We start from the raw sequence: 15,424 nt of genomic DNA, 5'->3' as shown, positions 1-15,424 counted from the left end.
TTGACTTGTGTCAACAGAGTGCTTTTAGGTCAGAGTTTTAAAAATTACTGCAGAAAAATAATTTGAATGTAACAGAAGCTCTTATTTTGCAGAACTGAGATTTGTTCGTAGTTGGTGTAATCAATATAGTGTACGTTGCCAACAAAAATGGCGGTGTTTTGGAAAGGCTTTCAAGCTGAGGCACGACACGGTATTTATTAGACAATTTGAGTGATTTAAATGTTGCAAACGAAAATATACTAGGAGTCTAGTTAAAGGTGATGGGTAAAACTAACGAAAGAAGACCGATAACATTGTGTTTTGTAGATGGACTAGAGAAAAACATCATTCCTGTGTTGGTACTGTTACTGTAGACAAATAGTATAATAGTATGTAGCCTAAATTCTGTTCAAAGTGATTGTTTGCTTGTTTTGTCTGCATTGTTATTTTTTTATCTACGCACACAATAATGCCTTTTCAGAGCAACATTGATGAGAAATTGTATGTCGAACAGTGATGTTTGTGTGAATACTTAGAAATGATCACACTCACAGCACCACATCCATCATGTTTAGGCAGATATCTAATCCTCTATACAGAGGGCCCCAAAGGGGGGGGTATCATCACGATCACGGGAAGGACAATTTTAGCTTTCACGATCACAGTTACCTTGATTTTTGTTTTCACGATCACGAACACCAGTGGCAAATCACGGTCACGGTAAAAGTTGCATGTACAGAAAGCACGTGTCAAAGTAAGCACAACCACACAGTAATTCGCTCCTCTGGATCTATTGTTTATTCAACACAAAGTGAGAACTGTTGCATTTTTTTATTATTATATTTTGAATTCTCTTTCATACACACATAGAAATACATATCATGATTTGTAATCAGTAACAAGAATGTTGTTTTCATTGTTTTCTCTCTCTCTCTCTCTCTCTCTCTCTCTCTCTCTCTCTCTCTCTCTCTCTCTCTCTCTCTCTCTCTCTCTCTCTCTCTCTCTCTCTCTCGTTGCAAACTTTAAAGTCAAACCAAACCGAAAGTTTAACGTCCCAATTCCAACGATAGATCTCTTCAAATCAAGCTTAGCCTATTCTGGTAGCGTCCTGTGGAATTCTCTCCCGGAATTTGTGAGAGTCCCAATGAGTCTCAATACTTTCAAAAAACACCTTTCACTGTATTTAATGTTAAATTACGAAAAATCACAGTGATGGAAGACTTCGTTTGGGGGCAATTCCAACGTAACTGACGTGGCATTCACACACGTTTAACTTAACCCAAACTTATAAGAAAAACATTTATTGATCCCACAATGATGTTTTGCAATCCAACTCTGGCCAATGTATGTATGTATGATGAGATCTGGTAAAAAGTATAAAAAAACATTTTACTGCGGCCATTTATAAGAGCGTAACTGACGTGGCAAAAATTATCACTTGATTTCAGATGGCTACATACAAATCAGAAATTCTGTGAAGTGTTTCAAGTTAGACTCTCAAAATTTTCTGTATCTAAGCATGAAATACTGTTCTTGAAAATGGCATAAAAGCATAAACCAAGAAAATCAACAGATCTTCACAAATTTGAAATGAAATTGTAACTGACGTGGCGGCTGTGAACGTAACTGACGTGTCCTGTGAAAACAAAAACGTAAAATCAGTTGTAAAGCTTAATGAAAACAAACTGAACACATAAAATGGATTGTTTTGACTTTTAATTAGAAGCAACATGAAAATTGAACATATCTTTCATTCATACTTATGATTCCAATAACAAAAATTCAAAATGTTCCAACGTAACTGACGTGGCATTCACACACGTTTAACTTAACCCAAACTTATAAGAAAAACATTATTGATCCCACAATGATGTTTTGCAATCCAACTCTGGCCAATGTATGTATGTATGATGAGATGTGGCAAAAAGTATAATTTAAAACATTTTACTGCGGCCATTTATAAGAGCGTAACTGATGTGGCAAAAATTATCACTTGATTTCAGATGGCTAGATACAAATCAGAAATTCTGTGTCAAAGTGTTTCAAGTTCTAAGACTCTCAAACTTTTCTGTATCTTAGCATGAAATACTGTTCTTGAAAATGGCATAAAAGCATAAACCAAGAAAATCAACAGATCTTCACAAATTTGAAATGAAATTGTAACTGACGTGGCGGCTGTGAACGTAACTGACGTGTCCTGTGAAAACAAAAACGTAAAATCAGTTGTAAAGCTTAATGAAAACAAACTGAACACATAAAATGGATTGTTTTGACTTTTAATTAGAAGCAACATGGAAATTGAACATATCTTTCATTCATACTTATATGATTTCAATAACAAAAATTCAAAATGTAGACTTTCTTTGCTACACTAAAGAAAAGATTGAAATCAAAAATGACTCGTCAGGAAAAAAATTAATTAACAGAGATTGGTACTATTATCATTACTATGAGAACTAAAATGAATAAGCATTTTGTAAACTGAAATTAACTTTAAAACCTGAGAAAATGATGAAACGTTTGAAAAAAAAAGGATGTAGTTGACGTGAACTCGCTAATTATCCATCATAACTACAACTTCAGCAAGGATTCTGCGAGATTGCATTGCACACTGACTGGAACACTGACAACCATTCTCATGAGGCTTTGCTGTCTGATCAAACAAGAACTTAATAAATCCAGTAAACTTCAACAGTTTTGTCCATCACAGCTTAAATTTTATGTGATCAAAAAGTCTTCCAGTTTTCAAAGACCTGTTTCTCGTCCATCACGGTAAATGTAACAGAAAGTCTTCCTGTTTTTGAAGGTTTCTCAAATCTTTTATTTTAGAGTTGAAAACCTGTCCTGAATATCCTTCACAGATGAGCATGTGAACTTTCCACAACCTTGGAGTTCAACTGGCCCAAAGAACACATTTGTGTGAAAGACTTGGTCAGAATCATCTTTTTTTGGCCAGTAAAAATGCAGCTCTCCATCTTCAGACATTTGATGAAGAAATTTCATTGAAAAGAACCCCGATTTCTTTCCATCGCCAAGAACTCGACCAATGTAAAACCGATCAACATAATCAACTGCATAGTATTGTTCAGGTTTTATTTCTTTTTCGTGACAGAGATTTCCTTTCAGTGCTTTTTACACTTTCCGACTTTCTTCTTTGTAGCGTCCACTTCTTCCTGCATCTTTTTTGTTGCTCCTTGTTTTTCTCCTTGACTTTATCTTTTGCTTCTTCAGACAAACGTTGTCTGTACAGCTGCATGCGCTGCGCTGCTGTCTTTGGTGGCATAGCTCAATCTCAAGAAGATAAAATATAATTTGTTAGTCACTTGGAATGCTGATGATTCAAGAGTAGGCTGGATTTTCTTCCATGGATACATTGTTGAAACATAGTCTGAAACTAACTCAGCATAATTTATTTAAATGTGAACAGATTACAAACTAAAATCTGCTCTATTTCCATGTCAATTATGTTCAAGTGCCACGTCAGTTACACCAATGCCACGTCAGTTACATTGAAATGCCACGTCAGTTACATTGAAGTGCCACGTCAGTTACAACAAATCTTGGTACATTTAGGCTTTCTATATTCCTTGGGTGAATATTCAAGAATACCCAAAATTTTGATTTTAATGTTCCATTCCTTAGTTCAGGATTAAAACAAACACTATCAAAACGTAACTGACGTGTCTTTCACCTGGAGTGATCTTTCCTATCCAATTTTGCCAACAATAAAGCTAGCAAATCTAAACTAAGTATGCTTTATTGAAAGGATAGACTGTCTGTCCTCTATTGGAGTGAAAAAGTTTTAGAAAAAAAAACTATAAGATGGTAAGAAAACAGTTTATGTGACACCCACCTTTTCTCTGCTCCTCCATATATTTTTACAGCTAAAAACAAAATGGCTGCCATCAAGGGAAATCACTCAGATGAAAAGTTCAAAAGCCAAGATATCTGAAGCTGAGTTATCTGTTAATTATACTGTAGTAAGAAATCAATCCTAACTTCAATATGAAATTTTACTCCAGGTGATCACTTTTTGTTGGAATTGCCCTTGGTTATATTTTCATTTGTCCAAAGCATCAGTGTTCATTATATCCACACAAAAACACTCAAAGCTTTAAATAATAACACATTTACTCATGCATGTGTATTCATATCAGCATTGTTTTCACTACGTTACATATACGACGCTTTATATTTGTGTATAATATGTAATGTGTAAATATTCATATGTTGTTGTTTTTCTCTACCTTTTTTTCTACGTTAATATCCGTGTAAATATGTGATTAGATTAGTCCCCTCTCTGGGCGAGGGCTGGTTGAAAAAAAGCTCGTTGTATTGCTTATGCCACAACCCTCGAAAAATAAAATTTGATTTGATTTGATTTGATTTGATCTCTCTCTCTCTCTCTCTCTCTCTCTCTCTCTCTCTCTCTCTCTCTCTCTCTCTCTCTCTCTCTCTCTCTCTCCACTCATACACATTCAACTCCCACACCCTCACTCACACACATGAATATAATATACTTGCACAATTTCACATTTCCAGAGCTAAATCTTGTAAACCCATTTTCTCCAAAACTATTTGGTGGATTAAAATTAAAGTACATACATGTATGTGTGACGGGTTCTTCATTTTCAACTTTGCCATACAATTTGAGGTACACCATCGCCTGGTTACATGGCCTTGAAAAACAAACAGGAATGCTACAGGCCAAAAATGGTTTTACCCGAAAGAAGCGCGCAGTGCCAGTGGCGAAGCCACAAGCCTGAGCCTGCGAAGCAGGCGAGCAAACTAGGGGGGTCAAAAAACGGTTAAAATCTGTGCAATCTGGTGCATTCTGGGCATCATTTTCAGGGCTGTAATAGTGTACGTGTTGTGATCTTGTTAAAAATCCCATTTTAGCCTCCCCCCACCACCATTCAACACACCTCCAAACTGGTGAAAACAACACTACTGTGCGCTGGCTTCATTGAGACCGGCGCACGGTCGCGTTGCGCGATATTCACACGGATCGTTTTTGCGGAAATGTTTCAACTTCAACGGAATAAATTTGACTTTACCGGATTTTGAAAACGGCTTTATCGGATTTCCGGCAATTACCGGAAAAGTAGCATGCCTGACAAAATCCCCAACGAACATGACTTTGATCGTCTTTGACATGAGGATCAAGTGACCTAAACTGGCACGTCTCCCCGCCATTGTTTCTGAATTTAACCCATTGTTGATATTAAAGTTTACAGGCGCTAAAATAAATCCAAGCTTAATGCAAAGAAGCGACAATTAGAATCTATGCCAAGCGTGTCCACGTTGCTGTGATGACTGAAAACACATTTCTAGTTTCGGTTTTGGCTACACGCATTTCGGCTCTACTTCTTCCCGGCGAAGCCGTACCCGGCGAAGCGGATATTCATCTAGTACCTTGATATTTCGTCTTCGGAAAGACCGACCCGTAGCCTGACCTTTCCACCAAGGAAGGCATTCTCGCCGCCTGCTTTGGTCTGGCTTGAATCCACAAAATATAACAGAAGTTCGATGACAGTACCGCTGCACGTCATTTTTGATCTTCGAATTCGAATTTGACTGAATGCACTCAAAACTTTTGCACGAAGCCCTTCCATTGGATGAAGTTTGGCAGACTTTTGCAATTTGCCTTCTGATTGGATCTCTTTTTTTGTGTGATTGGTTCTCTTAAAGGGAAGCAATCGCTGTCAAAATCATATTTCTGAATGTGTTGTTGCTTCCCTTCAATCGGGATGGGCTCCTTGACGAATAGAGGATCATGGAGTGATACAGCTGTGAAAAAATGTACGTTGAAAATAAAATGCTTTGCAATAATGCCCATCACGATCACGAAAACAAATGACGATCACGATCACGAGACTTGATTTTTTTGTCATCACGGATCACGGGCAAAGTCCCATCACGATCACAGAAATGGAAATTTCGGCAATCACGGTCACAGAAAGGTCAAAAAACGCCAATCACGATCACGATTTTAAACCCTTTGGGGCCCTCTATACACGTACAACTACAAGATCTGCCCCAGTCAGTGTGTGCAAGACAACTCCTAACTCTTCTTGTCAACAGGAAGCCTTTTTGTTATACTTTAGTACCTCATAAAGAGTAAAGAAACACATCGTTTCGTCAAAAAGAAATCTTGCTGCCAGTGCCATGACTTTCCATTAAATAGCGCAGTCAAACCAGATGCCTACATTAGTAATTAAAAGCAGCTGGAAAAAACCCACTTGTTTGAATTTTGGACATTATCCTTCAATATGGGTTTTAACTATTATTACTATTAATATCTAGTAAAATGTAAAAAGCAGAAGACAAGAGGTAAAGTTCTTCTCACTCTCAGGAGTCAGATTAGGTGCATGTTTTTTTCGAGGATAGAGGAGTCTGTGCTTACTGACCGCAGTGCTCTGCATTTAAATTTCAATTGTATTTTAGTTATATATTATATGCAGTTGATTTTTGTTTGCCAATGTTTTCCTAACTGTAAGTTTAAATAGACATCCTGACATGTGTTATCACTTTTTAGAATACTTTTTATTTCTCTTTTTATAATTTGCAGAATTTGTTCAGGATGACCAACACTGACAGATTGTACCTGTGAAGATCTACAAGTACCAGAGAAAACAAAGAGCAATGTCAGTACAGTCCGATAGCATTGTGGGCTTGTTCAGCAAACTGTGTGACCTTCACCTTGGGGAGAAGAAGCGCTGCCATTTAACGCAACCCAAGGTCCAGCGCGATGTGCACTTTCAACACCTCAGACGCAAAGCGTTTGATGCGCTCTTCAGCTTCTTGAAAAGCCCTGAAAGGTAAGGTATTTAAATGTGAACATAAAGGATAAAAAAAAACCAGACTGTGTGCTTCATTGTGGTGTGCGTTATTCAGGTTAAAATTCTCATGTCTATTCAGAAAATTACTGAAATTGCAATTTAGATATTATTATACATGTATCTATACTTCCGTAACTTGAAACCACTTCAGTAGTTACAGTCAAACCTGTTTAAAATGACCACCCAAGGGATCAACAAAAGGTAGTTGTTATGCTTATAGACAGGTTCTTCTTCTTCTTCTGCGTTCGTGGGATGAAACTCCCACGTACACGTGTTTTTGCACGAGTGGAATTTTACGTGTATGACCGTTTTTACCCCGCCATTTAGGCAGCCATACGCCGCTTTCGGAGGAAGCATGCTGTGTATTTTCGTGTTTCTATAACCCACCGAACTCAGGATCTTTTCTGTGCGCACTTGGCATACCTGTCAAGCTCTTGTGGACTCTCACCATAAGATTTTGCTAACACAACCATAAGTTTGCACCAAAAAGCATAAGAAAACGTGCAAAATTGCAGAAGTCGTTAGATTAATCACCACAAGAACTAAATACATGCACCCACACACACACAAAAACAAGAAATCAGCCTTATTTCACACATAAGAAAAACACACTTTTCTCAACACTGAACTGCACTATTTTATGTAATTTTGAAATGCAAAGCATGTTTAAATGTAAATTTATTGTACCCAGAATCGCCTAAATTGTACAAAGACAGTACACTTCCAACCACTTGATAGTAAAGGCACAAGACAAGTGTGTTTTAACAACATTCATTCATTGAGCACAGTGATTCAATCATGAATGGAAACCCCCACCACAAAAGAGAACATTTTATCCAAACAGAACATGTAAAACACACAAGTTACAAGCCAGAAACTCATGTGTGTCTCAACAATCAAGGACAAATACCAGATCAACAAAAATATGACATGTAAATGCTTTAGTTTGAGGTTGCGCATGTTTTAAAAACAAGTCGTATATGATCGGTTGTGACAAGACATACGGTGCCAACTTTCGCTCTCTACTTCTTCGAAAATGCATCATAACGCCCTTATTTTTATTTATATGGCTTCACACTAGGTACAACGTGAGAAAATACTGTGTAGATACTAGAACAAAAACATATTACATGTAAATGCTTTAGTTTGAGGTCGCTTGTTCTAAAAACAAGTCCGACATGATCGGAGGTGACAGGAATCCGGCTACTTTCACTTTCGATCGCTAGCTCTTCGAAAATGCATCACAACTCCCTTAGTTTCGTTTCTATGGCTTAAAACTTCATACAACGTAAGAAAATACCTTGAAGATACCGAGAACAACAACAATAGTACATGTAACTGCTTTAATTTGAGGTCGCATGTGGTCAAGCGTTGTCGCACAGTACTCAGTCAGATCGCGCTGACGGTGTGCACATGCGCGTTGCCTTGTACTTCCGCCGGATCAGTTACCGCGAGATTTTGTAGCTGTTACTTTGTTCTCGGACGAACCTTTGCGATCTTTTTTTTATTTGACCAAATTGTTTTGTAAAAACCGTAAGATCTTCGGCATACGCCGTAAGACTTGAAAAACATCAAAATTCCGTAAGAATTACGCGAAAAACGTAAGACTTGACAGGTATGACTTGGTCTTGTGCTTGCGTGTACACACGAAGGGGGATAAGCCACTAGCAGGTCTGCACATAAGTTGACCTGGGAGATGAAAAAAATCTCCACACTTAACCCACCAGGCGGCCGCGGCCGGGATTCAAACCCTCGACCTTCCGATTAAGAGGCCGACGTCTTACCACCCCGCCACAGCGCTCGTCTTATAGACAGGTGGCTGAGCGCTATTGGAAATGTTAATTATACATATATATAATATATATTAAAAACCCACCATATTGGGAATCCATTTGAGTGGTCGTAATGGGCAGGTGGTCGTAATCAAGAGGTGGTTGACAGGGTATGTTTGACTGTGTTAATTTATTGTTACTGTGATGTCTCATCCCCAGCAAGGAGAATGGTGTGGGCACTGGGATAATCAGGGCTGAAGTGGATCAGGTCCTGCAGGCAGTTTACCATCTGAGACTTCAACGTCGCTTTGAGGATGCTGACCGTCTGGAGCTGTTGCTGGAGCAACTCTTGTGTAAGAATCAACAAGTCGCGTAAGGCGAAAATACAATATTTAGTCAAGTAGCTGTCGAACTCACAGAATGAAACTGAACGCAATGCCATTTTTCAGCAAGACCGTATACTCGTAGCATCGTCAGTCCACCGCTCATGGCAAAGGCAGTGACATTGACAAGAAGAGCGGGGTAGTAGTTGCGCTAAGAAGGATAGCACGCTTTTCTGTACCTCTCTTTGTTTTAACTTTCTGAGCGTGTTTTTAATCCAAACATATCATATCTATATGTTTTTGGAATCAGGAACCGACAAGGAATAAGATGAAAGTGTTTTTAAATTGATTTCGACAATTTAATTTTGATAATAATTTTTATATATTTAATTTTCAGAGCTTGTTTTTAATCCGAATATAACATATTTATATGTTTTTGGAATCAGCAAATGATGGAGAATAAGATAAACGTAAATTTGGATCGTTTTATAAATTTTTATTTTTTTTTACAATTTTCTGATTTTTAATGACCAAAGTCATTAATTAATTTTTAAGCCACCAAGCTGAAATGCAATACCGAAGTCCGGGCTTCGTCGAAGATTACTTGACCAAAATTTCAACCAATTTGGTTGAAAAATGAGGGCGTGACAGTGCCGCCTCAACTTTCACGAAAAGCCGGATATGACGTCATCAAAGACATTTATCAAAAAAATGAAAAAAACGTTCGGGGATTTCATACCCAGGAACTCTCATGTCAAATTTGATAAAGATCGGTCCAGTAGTTTAGTCTGAATCGCTCTACACACACACAGACACACACACAGACACACACACGCACATACACCACGACCCTCGTTTCGATTCCCCCTCGATGTTAAAATATTTAGTCAAAACTTGACTAAATATAAAAAGCAAGGAAGATTGGTTTATGGAATGTTTAATGATAAACAAAATCAAACCGTCACAAGAACTTTGACTTATCTTGGGTAAGACTTTGAGCATAAGGGAAGTTTTAGCGGTTGTCAAAGCTGCTTTGCACTTAAAGTGGCCGTTTAATTGTTTAAATATAAGCAGAAAAAAACATCCACAAGAACTTCGACTTATCTTGGGTAAGACTTTGGACATTAGGGAAGTTTTAGCAAAGCTGCTTTGCATTTTAAGTGGCTGTTTAAATGTTTAAATGTTTCATAACAAACAAAACAAAACAGTCAACAAGGGAAGTCAAAGCTGCTTTGCGCGTTAAGTGGCTGCAGGGGGCGGGGATGTAGCTCAGTCGGTAGCGCGCTGGATTTGTATCCAGTTGGCCGCTGTCAGCGTGAGTTCGTCCCCACGTTCGGCGAGAGATTTATTTCTCAGAGTCAACTTTGTGTGCAGACTCTCCTCGGTGTCCGAACACCCCCGTGTGTACATGCAAGCACAAGATCAAGTGCGCACGAAAAAGATCCTGTAATCCATGTCAGAGTTCGGTGGGTTATAGAAACACGAAAATACCCAGCATGCTTCCTCCGAAAACGGCGTATGGCTGCCTAAATGGCGGGGTAAAAAACGGTCATACACGTAAAATTCCACTCGTGCAAAAAACACGAGTGTACGTGGGAGTTTCAGCCCACGAACGCAGAAGAAGAAGAAGAAGAAGAAGTGGCTGCAGGTGGAGAAACACAGCTAGTCAATTTTCTAATGCGTGTGACAGAGCAAGGATCTAATATTGTGTTCCTAGTTTTAGTTTGTAAGATTTTAGATTTGTGTCAATAGACTTAAAGGACACATGGATCTCTTAGTTCCACTGAAGTAGTTAAATCTAACATAAATGCTGTGGCTGGGTTTGTGAAACCAGAAAGAGGAGTACTTCTTCTTCTTCTGCGTTCCTGTAAAGAGGAGTACTTTTTCTTCTGCGTTCCTGTAAAGAGGAGTACAAGTGAGAATATAATAATTTACATGTAGACAGCACAGCACTTACAAACTGACCGGACAGATGTTAATTTTGGAAGTGTTGGGTGTATAACTATGCTAAACTTAGGACTGATAGTTTGGTGTTAATTTTTTTCCAGCAAATTCCACGGCAGAAAGTCAACGAATCATGCGATTTCTGGTGCGTTTGGCAGGAAATGGAGGCAAATCCTTCTTACCTCCCCTTGGCCACGACATTTACAACACACCTGTCGCAACAGAGGAAACGGTTTGTGTGCTGAGATGTTCTTCACATGGTTGTGTGCTGAGATGTTCATAACATGTTTGTCTGCTCATATATGTTCATAACATGGTTGTGTGCTGAGATGTTCATAACATGTTTGTGTGCTCATATTATATGTTCATAACATGGTTGTGTGCTGAGATGTTCATAACATGGTTCTGTGCTCATATATGTTCATAACATGGTTGTGTGCTGAGATGTTCATAACATGTTTGTGTGCTGAGATGTTCATAACATGGTTCTGTGCTCATATATGTTCATAACATGGTTGTGTGCTGAGATGTTCATAACATGTTTGTGTGCTCATATATGTTCATAACATGGTTGTGTGCTGAGATGTTCATAACATGTTTGTGTGCTCATATATGTTCATAACATGGTTGTGTGCTGAGATGTTCATAACATGGTTCTGTGCTCATATATGTTCATAACATGGTTGTGTGCTGAGATGTTCATAACATGTTTGTTTGCTGAGATGTTCTTTACATGTTTGAAACAGTAAAATCTGTTGAGCAGCTGCTAATGATCAGTTTGAAACTATCATGCTGGAAGAAGTCATTGGACTCAGAATGGATTCTGAAGCAAGCTTTTCACTTAATTTTTTTTTCTCCAGAAAAGATAAGAAAAACAGTAAAAATCATTTGCAGAAACTGATTTTATTTGCCTTTTGTTTGTTCGTTTTCTCTTATATTTGACTTTTTTTCTTTTCATTGTTTCATTGATAACCTTAATGGCTTTTCAGTACAGGAGTGTTGAGAATATTAGAAAAATAATCATGGCTTTCGTTTGATTGCTCGTTAAAAATTTGAGATGGCTAATGTGTAAGGGCATGTTTTTAACCGAACCATTTTTCTATTTTGAACAGGCCAAGCAGAAAACCTTACCAGCTGGCCCACTAGTCTACGGAGACCTCAAGCAGGTTACACTGTCGACAGCAAGCAGCACAACCATCGCTCAGTACATGCAGTTCCCATCACAGTTGTTTGAGGCTTACACACCTGCTATTTGTCATCGTCTACCGCCACAAGCCAGGCCGCTCAGTGTAAGTTCAATTAAATTACATATCTTACCCAACTCACATATAGCAATTAACCCTGGTTCAGTGCTGGTATCGCTGTACGCGTCCCCTTGGTAACAAGAAAGACGCCTCTAAAAAAGAGTGACCGAGACCCGTAAGGGTGTCTAGGCCAGCCCGGAAACGAGGCTGCCTTCCGTATGCGCGCGCATACTCCGCCATATGCATCATTCTAAAAACTCAGCGTCAGTGGGACTGGTCGCATTTTTTGTACGCTCTGGCTGTTTCAGCCGTTGTTACTTAGTCTTTTTGACTTTGTTTCGTTCCTCTTGGTCTCTTCTTGTCATCTGGACTTCACAACTATGTTGAGGTGAGGTCGTTCCTTGTATTTTGCTTGATTTTGGCAGTTTTGTTGGCCGTATTTTGGACTTGCGATGTTTCTCAGAAATTTTTTCGTGAGTCGTTTTTCCGTCATGGCTGACAATGCTAAGAAGAGGGCAGCTTCTTAATAGGTAGCTGCTGTGCCCTTTTCTCCTTAGAAAGCTTTTAGGAAGTCTAAACAATCCGGTCTATGTCCGTTTCTGTTGTAGATTCTCTTGCTAAAAATCTTTTGATGTGTTAATTGTTTACCCGCTTAGCCGGTAGGCAAGTCCGCTTCCAGTTTGTTTACTACACTGGTGACTATTCCGGAACCCCCATTTTGCCGGCCAACGGCCTCGCCACGTTGTAAGCACCGGTTCTCGTCCTTTCATCGAAGTTAAGCAACGTCGGGCCCGGTTAGTTCTTGGATGGGTGACCGCCTGTGAACACCGGGTGCAGTGGCCACCTTTGTTTTAAGCCTACGGATTAGTCCGGGCTCGGTGTTAAACATGTTGTTATTGGGCTTGCGTCCGTAGACGTGGCCTCTTTGCTTTTGACTTTAAGTTCACAGGTTTCTGCTTTGGCAGCTGGCACTTCGTCATCAAAGGCAGAACTACGTGCTCTCCCGGCCGGGGTGGCTGTGTGTTCGTCTCTGGACAGGGGTCGTTCGTCCCCTGCTGTGACCTTATGTGGGGAGTTCACGGTCTCCGGTGTCTGTCCTTCTTCACAAGGTATGTGTACTTCACGTGAGCGTTGTCTTGAGGGAGTAGCCTCGGGTCTAATCCCAGGTGAAAGTTCTGAAACACTGGCTGATATCCACCGCTTAGTCGGGGTGTCAGTGGGTGCTAAGGGCCCTGACAAGCGAACAGATGTTCCTATTCTTCCCGCCTCGTCAGTAGACTGTGGTCAGGTTGAAAGGCATCTGCTTCCGCCCAGGGGGCAGGAAGGGGTGCGTCCACGGTGGTGGACGACATCCAGCTTACTTGCCGTTCAAGTTGTCCAAACGCCGTGACGCGGGCAGCGGAAAACGGCATTTAAGTTTTGTGGAAGTTGGTGGACCGCGAAAGGCGGGGGTCGCCTTCCTGATTGCGACTGCGAGCATGAAGGAAAGGATAACGAGGATACTTCCATTTGAGGGTGCGTCCACGGGGATGGACGACACCCAGCTTACTTGTCGTTCAAGTTGTCCAGCGCAGTGGCGTGGGCGGCGGAAAACGGCATTTAAGTTTTGTGAAGGTTGGTGGACCGCGAAAGGCGGGGGTCACCTTCCTGATTGCGATTGCGAGCATGAAGGAAAGGTTAACGAGGATACCTTCTTATGAGGGTGCGTCCACGGGGATGGACGACACCCAGCTTAACTTGCCGTTCAAGTTGTCCAGCGCAGTGACGTGGTCGACGGAAAATGGCATTTAAGTATTGTGGAAGTTGGTGGACCGCGAAAGGCGGGGGTCACCTTCCCGATTGCGATTGCGAGCATGAAGGAGAGGATAACGAAGATACTTCCATATGAGGGTGCGTTCACGGGGATGGACGACACCCAGCTTAACTTGCCGTTCAGGTTGTCCAGCGCAGTGACGTGGGCGGCGGAAAACGGCATTTAAGTTTTGACTGGAGGGGGTGGTTGAGAGCAAAGCTTTACTTCCTCCACCTCTATCCGGTTTGATGACTTCTGGAAGTTCGGAGGAACAGGATGTTCACTTCAGCTTCCGGGAATCGTTGTCCATTGCCCTGGAGTTGGCAAAGGGCCGCGTGTAGCCGGGTTCTCCGGTGTAAGTGGTGTACGTTCGCAGGAGGTAACAAGCTTTGTGCGGTGAAGTGTTGAAACCGTGTCGGTTCTTCCGCTTTCTGGCGCACGTTCAGCAGCGGCTAAGAGCCCTAGGCAACGTAAGCTTCCGCCCTGGGGGCAGGAAGTTGGTGGGCTGGGTGATTCTTGGGTTGACCATGCGAGTCTCTCTGGGGGTCACTTTCCTGCCTTTGATACCGAGCAGGGGGGCAGGAAGCGAGCAGTAGGGCTGATTCTTTGTTGGAGATTTAAGTCTAGCATGGAGTCAGCTTCCGGATTGCACGGAGGTGCATGAAGGCTGTTCAGATTAAGGTGCTCCTGTTCTTCTGTAAAGCACTGATTTTAGGTTCTGTTTCAAGTTAGCAAGTGCAGTGGCGCTCGCAGCTGAAATGGTTCGAGGTACAACGGGATCGTCCGGTGTGTTTCTGTGCAACCGGTTGGTCCTGATGTTTACTTATCCACGGCCTGTTGCGCTTTCGCTTTTGCGGCTGTGACTTCTGGGTGCAGGACGGGATATCCTTCTACTGTTAACACTGTGGTGTTGGTAGTTGGCACTTTTCAGCTTTTGGCTTCTGGTTCCGTTTCTGCGGTTCCTTTGCCTTTTTTTTTTTACAGGCTGTTTTCACTTTCTCTTCCAGTCTTCCAGCTGGCGTGAGTCAGGTGGATGGAGATCTGGCATGGTGTTATGACGTTTGAAACTTTTCAAAACTTTTCCGATCGTTGGCAAGTTTTTGCCTTATCGGGATGGGTGACTGGTTCTCATCATTTCGATGTTCGTTATGATGCTGGAACAAGAGGAGGAAATGGGGAGGCTCATACTTCAGCTGTGTCGCGGTTCGCGGCATTTTGTAGTTGGTTTGAGCTTTCTGAGGAGAATCTTCGAGTGTTAAGTTCTTAGATCCTCTGGCGGGGTCATCTTGTTCTTGCGGAAGTTTTCGCAAGCGAGTCTTCTTTGTCACCACTACATTTGTGGGCAACGCACGACTATTTGCCTGTGGTGGTGGTGGTGCTTTAGCTTGTTTCTTACGCCCAAGTAGCGTGTCACTCGCGAAGCGCTTTCTGTAGGCTTCGGGTAACTCCAAGCTTAAGGACTTAGGTTCTCTTGTTTTTCGTTCTATGGAACCGACCTCGGGTTTGGTGATGGCGATAGCAAGGAGAG

The 15,424-nt window shown here is 41.1% G+C and overlaps 1 protein-coding gene and 1 pseudogene across 1 annotated transcript in view; both read left to right on the top strand.

The window, feature by feature from the left end:
• The first annotated feature begins 117 nt into the window (after positions 1-117).
• The window catches only part of LOC138964823 (gamma-tubulin complex component 6-like), a 64,368-nt gene continuing 49,061 nt past the window's right edge, over positions 118-15,424 (top strand). Inside the window, exons 1-5 of the mRNA XM_070336861.1 lie at positions 118-190; positions 6,551-6,800; positions 8,813-8,946; positions 10,965-11,092; positions 11,973-12,149. Of these exons, the coding sequence (XP_070192962.1) occupies positions 6,625-6,800; positions 8,813-8,946; positions 10,965-11,092; positions 11,973-12,149 (615 nt within the window). The 5' untranslated portion in view covers positions 118-190; positions 6,551-6,624. The remainder of the gene's footprint in view (positions 191-6,550; positions 6,801-8,812; positions 8,947-10,964; positions 11,093-11,972; positions 12,150-15,424) is intronic.
• LOC138965742 (5S ribosomal RNA) lies at positions 12,829-12,947 on the top strand (annotated as a pseudogene).

Source organism: Littorina saxatilis, linkage group LG4 (genome assembly GCF_037325665.1).
Source record: "Littorina saxatilis isolate snail1 linkage group LG4, US_GU_Lsax_2.0, whole genome shotgun sequence".
In the NCBI taxonomy this organism is placed as follows: Eukaryota; Metazoa; Mollusca; class Gastropoda; order Littorinimorpha; family Littorinidae; genus Littorina; species Littorina saxatilis.
The sequence above is the reverse complement of the archived record's forward strand: the minus strand, read 5'-3'. Positions and strand labels throughout refer to the sequence as shown.